At 48.8% G+C, this 14,126-nt stretch overlaps 5 protein-coding genes across 5 annotated transcripts; 1 reads left to right on the top strand and 4 right to left on the bottom strand.

Moving 5' to 3' along the window:
* Nucleotides 1–433: 433 nt before the first annotated feature.
* On the bottom strand, nucleotides 434–8,423 carry F9C07_2283924 (chromosome condensation complex Condensin, subunit G). Its single transcript, XM_071510663.1, has 4 exons — nucleotides 8,287–8,423; nucleotides 8,169–8,233; nucleotides 3,086–8,119; nucleotides 434–3,029 (listed from the first exon to the last, which is right to left on the bottom strand). Exons 3-4 carry the CDS (start codon nucleotides 5,123–5,125, stop codon nucleotides 1,752–1,754), a joined length of 3,318 nt encoding a protein of 1,105 aa, XP_071366653.1. The 5' UTR covers nucleotides 5,126–8,119; nucleotides 8,169–8,233; nucleotides 8,287–8,423; the 3' UTR covers nucleotides 434–1,751.
* On the top strand, nucleotides 5,765–6,947 carry F9C07_10458 (uncharacterized protein; the record flags this gene model as incomplete). The annotated part of the gene is made up of 2 exons (XM_041292301.1): nucleotides 5,765–5,882; nucleotides 5,950–6,947. 2 exons carry the CDS (start codon nucleotides 5,765–5,767, stop codon nucleotides 6,945–6,947), a joined length of 1,116 nt encoding a protein of 371 aa, XP_041146705.1.
* On the bottom strand, nucleotides 7,026–8,284 carry F9C07_10459 (putative sulfite oxidase; the record flags this gene model as incomplete). Its single annotated transcript, XM_071507422.1, has 3 exons — nucleotides 7,026–7,616; nucleotides 7,675–8,119; nucleotides 8,169–8,284. The coding sequence occupies 3 exons, from the start codon at nucleotides 8,282–8,284 to the stop codon at nucleotides 7,026–7,028; spliced, it is 1,152 nt and encodes a 383-aa protein (XP_071366652.1).
* A 631-nt stretch (nucleotides 8,424–9,054) lies between the features above and the next one.
* Nucleotides 9,055–9,647, bottom strand: F9C07_10460 (Alpha/Beta hydrolase protein; the record flags this gene model as incomplete). Its single annotated transcript, XM_071507423.1, has 2 exons — nucleotides 9,055–9,191; nucleotides 9,248–9,647. The coding sequence occupies 2 exons, from the start codon at nucleotides 9,645–9,647 to the stop codon at nucleotides 9,055–9,057; spliced, it is 537 nt and encodes a 178-aa protein (XP_071366651.1).
* A 2,201-nt stretch (nucleotides 9,648–11,848) lies between these two features.
* F9C07_2283921 (GNAT family acetyltransferase) lies at nucleotides 11,849–13,747 on the bottom strand. The gene is made up of 4 exons (XM_041292286.2): nucleotides 13,496–13,747; nucleotides 13,317–13,426; nucleotides 12,930–13,252; nucleotides 11,849–12,839 (listed from the first exon to the last, which is right to left on the bottom strand). Exons 2-4 carry the CDS (start codon nucleotides 13,424–13,426, stop codon nucleotides 12,505–12,507), a joined length of 768 nt encoding a protein of 255 aa, XP_041146703.1. The 5' UTR covers nucleotides 13,496–13,747; the 3' UTR covers nucleotides 11,849–12,504.
* Between the last annotated feature and the right edge of the window lie 379 nt (nucleotides 13,748–14,126).

Here is a 14,126-nt window from a genome sequence, read left to right as displayed (position 1 = left end):
ATTTTGAGTCCACCGTCGTACCAGGAGAACCTCACGTTTAACCCCGAGCCATCAACCCTCCCGTCTGAGCACCGTGGCTATGAAAGCTGCGCTTCTATTCTCGGAATTAGGTCTCATTCTCGATATATCTATCCTTAAAGTGGTGGTATATCTAGTGATCCATGCGTTGTGCCAGAATACTGGTGACTTGAGTCCTGTCCACCGCAGTTAATCTACCCCTAAGAGTATAAATATAAATAGCATTGTCAGTTAATGGTTGGGGTCGTAAGAATAGGGGATGGTACTTATTTAGTATACATGAATCTATCCATGTCTCTCATTAACCGCCCAGCTGTAAGGTACTTCTGTCCGCGGTATCACATTTGACGGTCACCAGAACCCGATGCACCTATGAAAAGCCCCTAGGAGATTAATTCCTCCCCGTAAATACCGTACCTCCTCCAAGTTAACTAAATACTAGTGATCAAGTTCAGTTCCTGGTCTGACCAAGAGCCAGTCATTTTTCTTCCAATCCCAGTCCATGGATGAATGGATCCCTCATCCGCCCAGTCTCGCATCCGAGGAAAACAGTACGCAATACCCTTAGTGTGTATTTTTCATGGTACGGAGCCAGAGAATCAATCATTCTGGAATGTTTATTACCAAAAGAATATAGATATAAAAAAGAAGCAATCATTAGATACTGTGATGTAAAGGTCTGAATTACCATATCCCTATTCCTCTATCTATAAAAAATGAATAGAAGCAATTCTCTACGAGGGTCAAACCCCAGGTGAATTAATTAACAAGTGAGACATTTTTAGATCTAACCCAACAGGTGAGCAAGAGGGCTGACTGGTCCGTATCACCCACGATGTCAGGCCATAACAACGGTCGGCCATCAATAATAAACGCAAGCTAACCCACCACTAGTGACCTGGCCGCAGCTCTCGTACAGGCTCCAGCCTCCAACAAGTTATCTGCCTGGGCCTTGACCACCGATTCCGTTGCCCCGTGCACGTGCCCATCCGTCCTTAACTATACCAAATGGACTGACTATATATGTCAGCTTGTTCTCATTGAAACACTCTCCGGTTACCTCTTCTAGAGTTCTTTACACTGTCAATCGACTTATAATACTTCGACATGGAGCTCGTATACTTCATCATGGAAGTGAACACATGACTAATGCCAATCTCCATCGGTCATACGAAGATGAAACAGACAGCGGATAGCCTCAGCGACACGTAATGGTATATTTGCCTAGTTCCAAGAAAATACTTAAATTGGAGGCTACGCTCTGTGCATATTACCTCGGTACGTCATTTTCTACACCATAACACTCTGGATTTGATTACCACGATCTTGTCGGTGGTTCGAAGTGATTTAATGGCATATCTTGGGACATATCTCTCATTAACTTTTGCCAACCCCCTCCCACCTTTGTACTTGTCCCATAGACCGTCCGAGTAATCTTCATTCTACTATAAACCTTGATGACATCTTCAACCTATTAAGTCCATGATATAAAATTGCATTGGCTACATGTCTCATGATATATCAGGCGCAATTCAAGCTTCGACGATCATTAACAGATATCTGGCGTTTCAAGTATCTTGGATGAAAGAACAGAAAACATTTACTAAGAAGCCTCGAAATGTATAAACATGAATTAAATACATGGTAACAAGTCCGCATGTCGTCCCGAGACCATATCCCAACAGGACCCATCAGTCAACGCCAACCCAGAAAAGGAACGCATTAGGCAACTCCTAGTAATCGTGTGCTTCAGACTTGATCGTCGTCCTGCTATCCTCGTTCTCGTCCTCCTCCATAATGCTGGGTTCGATAGACACCCCGCGACGATAAGCACCAGGCTCGATGGAGGGGCGGACGCTACCGGACCGGCCGGAACGAAGACTGAGCATATCACTGTCTCCCTCCTCGGTTCCCTCGCGAATTCGGGAGCTACTCGGGCGGCCCTGAGCCGCTGCTAGGAGCTTAAGGACCGAGTTTTTGACCTTGACAAGGGCATTCCTGCTAGCCGCTTCAGAAGCCAGACCTTCCTCGATCGTTTCGTCCAAAAGCTCTTTCACCTCTTGTGCAAGCGCGGCATTCTCAGGGCTAACCTCGTTTTGGTTACTCCGAGCACTTGGGGCGATTGGGTCTTCGCCTTCCAGATTGCGAGAACCAGCCCTTGAGGGTACAGCGGGAGGAGCGATGTAGAGCTTGCTAAGCAGAGAGAAGAGGAGCTTCTTCTCTTCTTTAGAGCAGCGGTTGGGACCTTCGCTGATCCCCAGCACACGCTCCAGGATGTCCTTCACCAGCGCTAGATGGACCCAACCACATACATTGGAACTGGCGGCGCCGCCTGCGAGGATCTTTTCTCCGCCCAGTCCAACGACTCGCCGTTCGTCAGTCCACTCGGCGAGCATACCCAAAACACCACTCATCAGCGCCTTCAATTCCCGCTGTCCAACACTCTCATCGATATCGCCATCACTATCCTCTTCCGCTTCAAGTGAAAAGTGCTCCTCTGCCGCATTGAGGACCGCCCGGACAATCGGTACAGAAACCCTGCGCATATGTTCGGTATTTGACAATTTGGAGTGGCAGTATACGGGGAAGAAGTAGGCTAAAGTCTGCCGGAGTGCGGGGTTTTCGCGAGTACGGGGGTGGAAGAAAGTAACTACAAGTGACTGCAAGAGGGTCTCGACGGATGTTTGGTTGTACTCCTGGATAGCTGGAGGGACATTGGCCCCAGAGGGAGTAAAGGTATTAGTGAGCAACAGCTTGGAAAGAGCCGTGGCGGCGGTTGCTTGGACACTGTTCGGAGAGTTGGACTTGAGTGCCCTAGCAAAGACTTTCAGTAATGGCTTCTGGAACACCGGCGGTGTCACAGTCTCTCCGTCAGGCTGGGTAACAGGCGCGAGCAACGATGGATGAGTCGTCAGCATGTCACACAGGATGTGTAAGGCCGTCGTCTGCAAAGCTTCGTGGCCTTTGCTGTAGCAATGGATAAAAAGTGTCATGTTCTCTTCAGCTAAGGTCTGGTGTGGGGAGGACTGTTAGCATACATCAGAGGCATAGAATGATAGGTACCGACCTTGTCAAGCAAGCAGCAAAGCCCGAGACATTCAAGACCTCTTTCTCTAATTGGCGCTTCATGACTGCGGACCGCAGGAACGACCAGGTTATTCAGCATCGTAACCAAATTCATGTTTGCTTGCAGATTGCCCTCCACATTTTGCAACATACAAAGTGCAATGTGAAGACATTTCATGTTGACCATGATTTCTTTGAGAACCTTTGCTTTGGCCTCTTCTTTGTTGAAGGGCTTTGCTTCAGGAGTTTCAGATCGCTGACGACTGGAGGATTCGCTGATTTCCGATCTGGCCGATACGAAGCTATCTTCAGTGGCAATAGTATCGTGAACTTCGGCAATGGCCTCCAGAACAACACTGCAGAACTCGTTCTCGGCGGCAGCGTTTGGCCCACAAACGAATCGCAGTGTCTCGATGGCGAGTTTAGTACATTCCTCAGGCAGCTCTGGAACCGCCAAGGATTCGCGGAGTAATGAGAACATCTTGCGTCGGCCGACTTCGTCACTGTAGTCTAGTGTCATGGCAATATGTAACAACTGTTCAACAACAAACTCATGTTCGACAGAGTCATCATCAGTGGCCGTACCGGCTTCCTTGGCCGTCTTCTTCCGCTGCAAGAGGTCGGTCATATATTTGTTTAAGAAGTAGGCAAGGGCAGTGACCTCGGGCATTTTCTCGTCAGCCAAATTGTCGAACTTTCCGTCATGTTCCACACGACAGAAGTCGTTGAATGAGCGAATAAGGAAAGCTGATTCAGCCGTCAAGGACTCCCAGAACTCCTCATCGAAGACGACCGCTTCCCGATAATCAGGGCGACCTTCCCAGAAGCTACGCATGGCTTCATGAGCTATACCGGTTTCAATGCCAGAGTTCAGCACATCGATTCTCTCGAGCAGCTCCAAGAGGGCTGGTATGTTCGGCGGAGAGCGTTGATTAGCTGGGCCTTCCTCATCGTTATCCGTACTAGCAACATCCTCAATCCACCTATCGTAAAAGAGCTTCCCGGTAGCCTTCCTAACACTTTCGTCACGATCTCTTAGACCCCAACGGAGCAACTTCTCTCTCATTGATAGTGATAAATGTCGGAAGTCACCTAGAGTAGGGAGTAGGCGCGCATATAATGCTCGCCGTGTGGCGGCGTCGAGATCGCGAGCTCGTTCAAGAAGGTATGGAAGTGTTTTTCGGAGAAGAGGTAGGTTGAGGAGTAAAGTTTTCCGCACCTCTGCGCTTGTATCATTCTGCATGATGTCAACAAGCTTCTCGACCAAGACTGCGCTATCCTCATCCTCTTCATCCTCGTTGCCTGCCAAGCGGCCAAGACCCATCACAGCTTGCACTCTCACAGATGGTTCTTTATCTCTGATCCGCTTTAGGAGGCCCTGTCGGATAGTATGGTACAAGTCGTCATCAATCGTCTCTAGAGAGTTCACAATGTGCGCAGTTATTTGTGTCGCACGGAAGCGGACCGTCCTATCTTTAGTAGCTAGTAGCGGCATAACAAGGGCAACCAGGCTGGCGGCTAAACGGGACGTGGGCGTTTCGGCGCTGACTTCATCATCATCGCTCGCGAAAATCTCGGCATCCTTTTCGGATGCATGGGTCAAGAAAGTGCCAATAAACCGCAGGATACGGTCGCCAACGGGCTCTGACTTCTTGATAGGTAGAATACGTAGCATGCAGCGACCAATCTCCACATTAAATTCCGTTTCGGGGAGTGTCTCTTCACCTGGGATCAAGGTGTCCTCTTGAACCTCTTTACCATTCTTCTTAGAGCTCTTCTGTGATATCCCGCAGCAAGCTTCTTGGAGCTTTCTAAGTCGTACGACGAGTTTTCGGTGTCCGGTTGTTGAGCGTTGCGCATCAGCGAAGAGTGAGCAGACATCCCGGCGCAAATTGGGAAAAGCCTCGGGCAAAGGGGGTTCCTCCGGGATGGCGACGGAAGGAGTCACAGAGCCCGCGCGCCCGCCAGATAGTGATGGTTGAGCGGACGGTCTACGCGATGTCGTCGCAGAGGTCGAACGGGCGGAAGATCGACCAGGCATGGTGTCTGGGTGGAGGGGTAGAGGTTTGAGTCGAAATGTGTCGGTCAAGTAAGGAGTTGTCGCATAAGTCAGTCAGATAACATCTCAAAATCGTGTCATAGGATAGATTCGGAGACCGGAATTCGTTGAATGGCGCGTCTGTAGTTGCTGGATCAAGGTGGGATGATATTGCCGTCTGCTTGAGTTATCGCCAAAACATTGCGGACGATAACCCGCAGTCACGGGGTGCAGAATAAACAAACAGCCCAAAACGGGAAAGACTAAGATAAGGGTTAGGGTTTGCAGTACATTATGTCATATCTGACCATCAAAGGCAGTACAGCGGCATGGGACCAAATCTATGTCAATTGCCACTATCTATTCACTATATTATATACGAGTTATCGTTATGTCACTCCATCAACTGGATTAAATTAATATCAAGCATTATCTAGTCAACGTTATGCGCAATGTACAATTGAGGCTCCTCTTCGTACAAGCTATCACGCCATCGCTCACGTGATGCGCTATCGCTGACTAAGGCCGACAATCGGCATTTGGGAATCCGGGGAATGGAATGGTCTTCTTCCATTAATTGTCTCTTGCATAGCAGACGGCGTTCGGGAGTAGCTGTGCTAGCCTTCGAAGCCTTTTGAAACAATGTTCCGACAAAGTATTCGGCGCTTCGGCACCACTGCGCTCCGCGCAGCAGAAGGATCGACCGCCTATAGCGTCCGGGTGTCGCAAGCTCAGGGCTACGTTAACGGTCTTACAGAAGGTACGCTAAGAAGACGAAAATAAAGGTTAGCTACACGAACAATGGCTTCTGACAGTTTGTCATTAAGCAATTGGAAACACACCACTTATCCAATTGAAGCGCCTCTCCGAGGAGACTGGCTGCAACATCCTCGGTAAAGCTGAGTTCCAGAACCCTGGAGGCAGTGTGAAGGACCGTGCAGCATTGTTCGTCGTCAAGGATGCCGAGGAGAAGGGACTTTTGAAGCCTGGTGGTACAGTGGTTGAGGGAACAGCTGGTAACACTGGAATTGGGTTGGCGCACGTGTGTAGGTCAAAGGGCTACAAGCTTGTCATCTACATGCCCAACACGCAGTCCCAGGGTAAGATTGACTTGTTGCGGCTGTTGGGAGCGGAGGTCTACCCTGTGCCGGCCGTCGCCTTCGACAACCCGCAGAACTACAACCACCAGGCAAGGAGACATGCCGAATCCCTGGATAACGCCGTATGGACGAACCAGTTCGACAACACTGCCAATCGCCAGGCCCACATTGAGATGACCGGGCCGGAAATCTGGGCCCAGACTGGCGGACAGGTCGATGCTTTCACTTGTGCTACTGGAACCGGAGGAACATTGGCCGGAATTACCCGCTATCTGAAGACCGCTTCCGACGGCCGGGTGAAGTGCTTCCTTGCCGACCCCCCGGGCAGTGTTCTGCACAGCTACATCCAGAGCGGCGGAAACCTAATCGAGCGCTCGGGAAGCAGTATCACGGAGGGTATTGGTCAGGGCCGCGTCACGGACAACCTTCAGCCCGACATTGATCTTTTGGATGGGTCTTTGAACATTAGCGATGAGAAGTCGATCGAGATGGTCTACCGCTGCCTCGATGAGGAAGGTCTCTATCTTGGAGCTAGCTCTGCGCTCAACGTTGTTGCGGCCAAGGAAGTTGCCGAAAAGCTCGGCAAGGGTAAGACCGTCGTCACCATTCTGTGTGATGGCGCCTACCGCTACGCCGACCGTCTGTTCTCGAACAACTGGCTCCAGAGCAAGGGTCTGAGAACCGCTATCCCTAAGCACTTGGAGAAGTACATCGTGCTCCCCTGATCGGTTATGTATGTATAATGTTGTATAGACCAGTGTCAATATTATGATATCTGTGAAGCATGCCCGATAGCTTATTCACTAAACAACGATAAGATCACTTGCCCTTCCATATCCATTATATCCCACACCCCTCAGATTCCATTGCGAATGCTCCTGCTGCACATTCCCACCCCTATCAAATGCACGACTCAGAACCTGCTTTCCAGTTCCTTTCTCAACCCTGACTTTCGCTCTCCACAAAACCCAACACCATTTCCTCTCAAGAGAAGAACCCTCGATCTCAGCATCCACCCATGTCTGGCCTCCATCGGCGGAAACCTGCACACCCGTAACCGGGCCGTCCGCGCCATGCGGCACCGCATACCCTTTCATCTCAAGAGTACTCGATTCTGAAAGATGAACTGTTTCCCCATCGCCCGGCACCGCCACAACCGAATTAATAGGCATATCACACATAGCAGGTGTGCGGTCCCAATAGGGCTCCGCCGAAGCACTATCGACCGCATCCGGCGGCAGAACCTTGTAATCGCGCTGCTGGTAGAAATTCGACGACTCATGGTCTTGCACAGTGATACGATCGAGCCACTTGACCCACCTAGCACCCGCAATGCCGGGGAGGACCACTCGGACCGGATAGCCGTGGTTCGGTGTGAGCGGCGAACCGTTCATCTGTCACCTATCAGCTCTATGCAAAAAGCCCGCAAGAAATATGGATGTCGTAGCTCACCTCCAAAGCAAGAATAGCATCCATATCCTCATCCAGACACCTCTTCAACTCCACACTACTACCAAACCAATCATCCTCCTGACATTGTACCTGGTAGCACGAAAACGCAACATATAAGTCCCGATCCAGGCTCGACTTCACCCCAGCTCGAAGTAGAACGTCCCTCAATCTGGGGCCCTTCCATTTACAGTTCATAATAGCCGCATCGCCCCAGTCGATCCCCTGAACTTCCTTAAGTAGTGTGCGCATAGCGTGTCGCCGGTTCCCCGCGCATTCTAGAGCGCAGATGACTTCGTGCTGGGGGAACTCAGTTTGGAGTTGATGGATGGATAGGCAGAGTGGGCTGGGGACATTGCCGTCTATTCGGACGGTGTGAGTATCTGCGGTGAGATGCGGGATGGGGCCATGGTTGCGGTCATAGGAAATATCTTCCGGGGTGAAGAAGCTGTAATATGGTTAGTAAGATGGCTTTTGGGTTGTTTATGTGCGGTTACCTTGAGACGAGGGTTTTCACGGGTGGTTCCCGGTTTAGGGGGTTTTGGGCGGAGTATTCTGTGTGCTTGATTATGTTAATAGTATTCTTAACAGTCATTAAGTGATTCCAGGACATACTGTGTAGGTCATTTTATATCGTTATGAGTGCTGATTCAAGGTGAGATGGGGTTTAAAGTGGCTGGATTTATGCTCGTCCTTCTGACGTCATCCCTATCCTGAACTATTTGGATATCTTACACTGTTATGTACTCTTTTCTAATGCTTCATCTTCTATTTCTTAAATAAAAATAAAATAAACCTGGCTTCACTATCCCCAAGGCTCCCATGTATACTATCGGGATGCCTATGTATTTATTGACTGTGTAGATATTATAGTGAACTCAAGTCTAAGTAAATAGCGCAGAATAAGATTTATTCTTAATTATAAAGACTAACTCTTGCATAGTTTACTTTTTTATCCACTTCTCTACTTATAATCTACTCTTATTTACTATACTCTTCTAAAGCCCAGTACTTCTATTCATTTCTTTTTCTTTAGTAAACCGCATATTCTGCCATCTCTGAAGAGCAAAGATGCTTGCGAAGGAATTCCGTTTGACAACCAGCGTTAGCCTCGAAGTTTGGCCCTGAGTATCCATCAAAATGGCCCCCGGGCAAGATATGAAGCTGCTTCGGTTCAAGGGCACGCGAAAATGCTTCTAGGGGCGATATTAGTCGGGGTGAGGACGTCATTCTGGGCGACGGTCATCAACAATGGCGCAGGAGAAATGTGGTGGATGTGCGTGGATGGATTATACTCGCGGAATGCCTCAACATGATTATTGCCATTAATAACCATCCGCTGTACCAACGAACAAGTACTCACCTCTTGACAGTTTCTTCATTTTACCAGTTACTCTTCTTGGCCCACTTCATGAAGAAGTTGTAGCTGTTGGGTGTGGGCAGTGCGGATGGTCCATGGACGTCGGCGTTAACCACAGGCAACATTCCGGGAGGCTTCCCTGCCGCTCGGGCTAGGCGATCTATCGAGAATCAAAGGTAAGCCAGTATCAGATCAGCGGAGATCACGGCTATCTACCCACATCTTGAAATAGCTGATTCAGACCCGCCCTGAAATCGGGGCGGATCAGCCTGTGGAAAGTGAACCATCCATCAACGCAGGGGACCTGAGATAGCACCGCTTTAACTCTTTTGTCGACAGCACCAAGCCATAAAACATGGCCTCCACTGTAGGAACTACCCCAGACACCAATCTTGTGCGAGTCAACATCGGACCGAGATTGGGCGTAAGTGATGGCATCTGAATAGTCGCTGATCTGCTGCGCAGGAAGAATCTCGTGACGTGGCTGGTCTTTGGTATCAATGTCGCCAAAACCACGGTTGTCATAGACGAGGCATGACAGGGGAAGCTTGGACACGAAGTGAGCGGCAAAAGCGTCCAGATCCATTTCTTTCAAGGCCGAAAATCCATGAGCCATGACAAGACAGGGTACTTTGCTGTCGCCGGCATCCTGGGGCCTGTAGAGCCATCCTCACAATGTGACATTGCCAGAGGCCTTGAATGAGATATCTTTGCGTGGCATCGCTAGCTGAACTATAAGGAACTGGTATAGATATGAGAGTGTTGATTAGGGTCAATCCACCTTGACACTTGAACCTCCGCTGCGAGGGCAGGAGCCAAACGGGTCAAAGTATATATTTGAACTTGATGTCTGATCATCGCTCAAACAATCCGGATGCACCGGTCGGGCATATTGTGTGGATCAACTACAGTAGCCTGCCTAGACGCAAGAGCGGAGCAGCGAATCTCGGTACAACTACTTTGCCCTCGACAAGCTTCAATTCTGGAGATATGAGCGGTCTCGAAGCCAGCTACGGGGGACCTTTCTTTTGAGCCCCCAGCCTCTCAGCGGCGCCAAAGCTCGATGGCCTTGTCGCACAGATGAGGCTTTTGCAATCTTACAGGAAGCGATCCCTGTCAAGGTCTTGCTGTGGCGCAGAGTTGCAAGGCTACAGAATCTCAATGCGGGGACAGGTCAGAGAGACATTGAAGATTTGATCTCTGCAACACTATCGGTTTATCAATATTGGACTGTGGCTTACGATCAGTTTATGCGCGACCGCATAGCCAATCACGAGGTTCTTCCCGCGAAGGTACAGTCCTGGTATGTTATACTTGCCATGCACTGGCACCTGGGTTGTCTATTGGCTGCCAATTGTATTGAACGGGTTGATAACGACTCACTGTCGGCAAACTTACAGAGGTCACTTCGACGATCAGCTGGCCTTGTCCTAGAGTTGAAAAAGGCAAATAGGAACGCAATAGCCGATCTGGCTCGAGTGTCCTGTCCAAATGGCCGTCAAATGTTCCGAGACAGTGTCGAGTTTCATCCTGCTTTGAGTGAGACTCCTCTACTCACAGAACCATGGACGAATGTGCTTATACAGGGCCCTCGAAAAGGCATGTAGCGTCTTTCTTACATAGATTTCAAGACGCCGCCACGTGTTAGACACGCAGCATGATTGGGTATATCTCAATACCAATTACTCGGATCTTTGTAGGCGTGCTTCTAGTTGCATTCACGGACTGAAAATGCTTGGACAGAAGTCGGATTCGGCCAACTTGACCGCAGCTGCATCGGAAACACAGCTTACCTTGATCACGAGTGACAAAGCAATATCTGTATCGTCCATCTAGTGAGACGGTAGGGCAATGTATTGGATTGGAGGCCTGGATGGAGGACCCTGGGAATGTACTCGGCCTGCGTTGCTTAAAGAATTATATTGTATAATATAGAGCGCTCTAAATTATTTACTTTTATTTAAAATATAAACTTCTCCAATTAGCTTCTCTCGAGGGATCTATATCTTGCTGGTTCATGTTCACTGTGTCCTGGCGCCTCGATATGAGCGACCTCCAGCTCGGAGATTCGGAAATGTGCAGGCTGGGATTATCGATTTCGGACAAGTAATTTGACCTGATCGCATATCACGAGTTGACACAATTGGCTTCTGAGACCAGTATTTAGTTTAACGTATCAGTGATCTATAAATAATCTAGCTACAGGTGTTTAATAGGACCGGGATACTATAAGTAGTACTTAAGTCCTCTGAAAATCGAATATTATCAGTAAATATGCCTAGAAAGTCTCTCTTATATATGGGAATAATGGAACAGATAAATAAAGAGCTGTGTTGACCGTTGATGTCCATAGATAGACCCCTCATTTTGCCGATTGCATGTTCCCGCTTCGACACACCGTGTTCAACCGACTCTTGAAGCTTGGATATTGAGACCACTGGCGATCGTGTCAGCCAGCGGTTGAGGGTGGAGGGCGAATGGTGTTGGACCAATGTCCATTTTTGTACATAGAAAATTGATTTAAAAGTATCCAGTTCGTGGTCTTCCACATGGCAGAATGTTTTTTGGTAGTAGACTATGCGACAAGGGACGTAAGATTGCCGCAATTAAGCTTTTGTGAACCATTCGCAAGAGCCGACGCCATAATCTAAGGACTACATGTCTACGCTTTCTGGCCACGAATTTTTTGGTGGGGCGACCTGTCAGATTACCTTGCCTGTATCTCCCGCCCTTTTCAGCTTTATATGATTGGATCATATATTACATAACCGCTACCCAAAAGGGCGGAGGGTATAGGCAATTCAACCTTACAGAACGACCCACTTCAACAAAATTCATGGCCAGAAAGAGTATTCGTAGGTACCAGGTCTCATCCTTTGAGAGAAGACATGGAGGATTGGAGCAGCGGCATTTTTTTTTTCTTGCTAGCTAGTGGGGGATGCTGGCCAAACCGCCATCACATAATTGCTTGTCAACGGTGCCGTAATGCTCATAAGATGATGTCCTCATATTATCAATGTTAACCACAACACTCACAGGGCATCCATCGTTGAGCACCACGACCATGAGGGGCTTCGAAAACCATGAGCCCTCTCTTTCTGGCATATAAATTTCACGTGCTCTTCGCTTGATCTCTACCTAGACGCAATAAGATTTACCTCATACTGCATAGTAACCAGACACCATTCTATTCTTTTTCTTTGCTACAAGCCCGAGGAAATGAAAACACAAATATCCCCAAAAGGAGGCAAGAAAAAACAAACCTCTGCCTCAGAGAAGTCTATGCGGCAGAAAAGGGATCGACAGATGAAGGGCCTGATGAGAAAGGCCTCTCAATACAGCAAGCTTGACAAAGCATATCATCAACACCTTACTAACTCGGCCAGTGAGGAATTGGTAGCTATATAGAGGATGATGCTTCACCTTTATCTAGGACCGATAAGAGAGGCGACACTTCCACACGAACGAAACTCCTACTTCCATGTCCCGTCCTCAACCGCCCATGGGCCGTCCGGCACGTTCCCATCCCAGTTTCCTCCCGGGGGCCTCCATAGCAACAATATCGCCGGTGGACGACATTCATGTAATAATCTCGACCACTCCTCACTCGGATTTCTTTTCTCCAGATCCACATGCAAACTAACCACGCGTCGATACCCAAATTCCTCGTACAGCCACCGCCCCATCGGGCTCCCTTCAATGAAGCTCTCGTACCCCAAATCATCGATCTGCTCGTGACCCCATTGCATGAGGAGCCGGCCTACGCCACGCCGACGGTAATCGGGATGTACGCCCATGGCATTGACGCCTATATCCCATCCAAGTCGCGTTAGCAAATGCAACCACACGGTGCCGGTTCTTAATATTCGGATAATAGCGGGAAAGAGGTACGACATACCGGCATGGGGTCTTTGGAGCCAGGACATGCGATAGAAAAACACTTGAGACAAGAAGGTACTCGTGTATTCGGCTCTTTCCGAGCCTTCCGGGTACCAAGTACAGGGGATCCTCTGCGGTCCATGCGGAAAAGGATTTTCATGGAAGATGAGCCATTCGCATCCACCTGCAACCCGGCCTGTGTGTCGATCAAGAACGTAAATCAAGTGCGACGCTGGATTCTTCGTGTGAGCGGCCCAGCGGATTTCAGTGTCAAGTGCTTTGTCTGCTTTTCTGTCCGCAGCTGTGTGCCCTGTTACGGGATGGACGGCTGTGAAGATAGGACTGTGGACGGATTGTAAATGTTAGATTGGCGGGTAAGGTATGCATTAGGAAGGGAGGAAGGTACTTGTAGGGCTGGAAATTGGCAGTCCATAGGACGTCGACCAGCCGGGCGTATTCTTCTTTTGTTTGGATTTCCCGGACTTCAAACTGGTGTTCGGGACTGGATTTTGCCATCTTGGATAGGATGATGACAGGAGTAAGCTGTTAAAGAAGAGGAGAGCTCGATGGAGTCTGAAGACTTACTTCCCATTTTATAATCCGGAATAACGGCAGGAGCTATTCAGTCTCCGAGTCCGGCTCACCTACTGTTATTGTATTCATTTGGGGGCCAGAATTAGTGAACGACCGAATGTGATTATATTATGGCGGGGCTGTATATGGGATCCACCGAGTGTGGCTTGGGATTTTACGATTGGACACCTAATGAGCAACAGGAACTAGGCAGGAAACCTGGCTACTCCGGATGTTGTTAGTACAGATTAGCGGGACTCAAGCATTCTAGAGCTGCCAATTGGGTTGTAACCCTATTGCTTATCTTTTGTATCCGTGCGCATCAATTAGGCACCCGAGATGACGACGTCGGATTTGTCCGGTTACGAAGATACAGAACTCCCGAAGGCGTGATTTGAATATATTGGACTTTTTGCGTTAAAGGAAGATTTGAATATTATACCTACTAATAGCACCGTACTGTTGATCGTGTCAGTTATATAAAAGTTCAAGCCTCGAAGGGGCTCAGACATCCCACTCCTTGGGATGTTGTTCTAGAGGCAGGACATGAGATCCTAGCACTCATATAGTAATTACGAGCAATAACAAATGAAATACCGTAGACAATATCGTGCTTAATGAATTAAGCCTAGGAAAGAGAGAT

Source organism: Aspergillus flavus, chromosome 4 (genome assembly GCF_009017415.1).
Source record: "Aspergillus flavus chromosome 4, complete sequence".
Lineage (NCBI taxonomy): Eukaryota > Fungi > Ascomycota > Eurotiomycetes > Eurotiales > Aspergillaceae > Aspergillus > Aspergillus flavus.
Note: the sequence above shows the minus strand (reverse complement) of the source record. Positions and strands in the feature narration are given on the sequence as shown.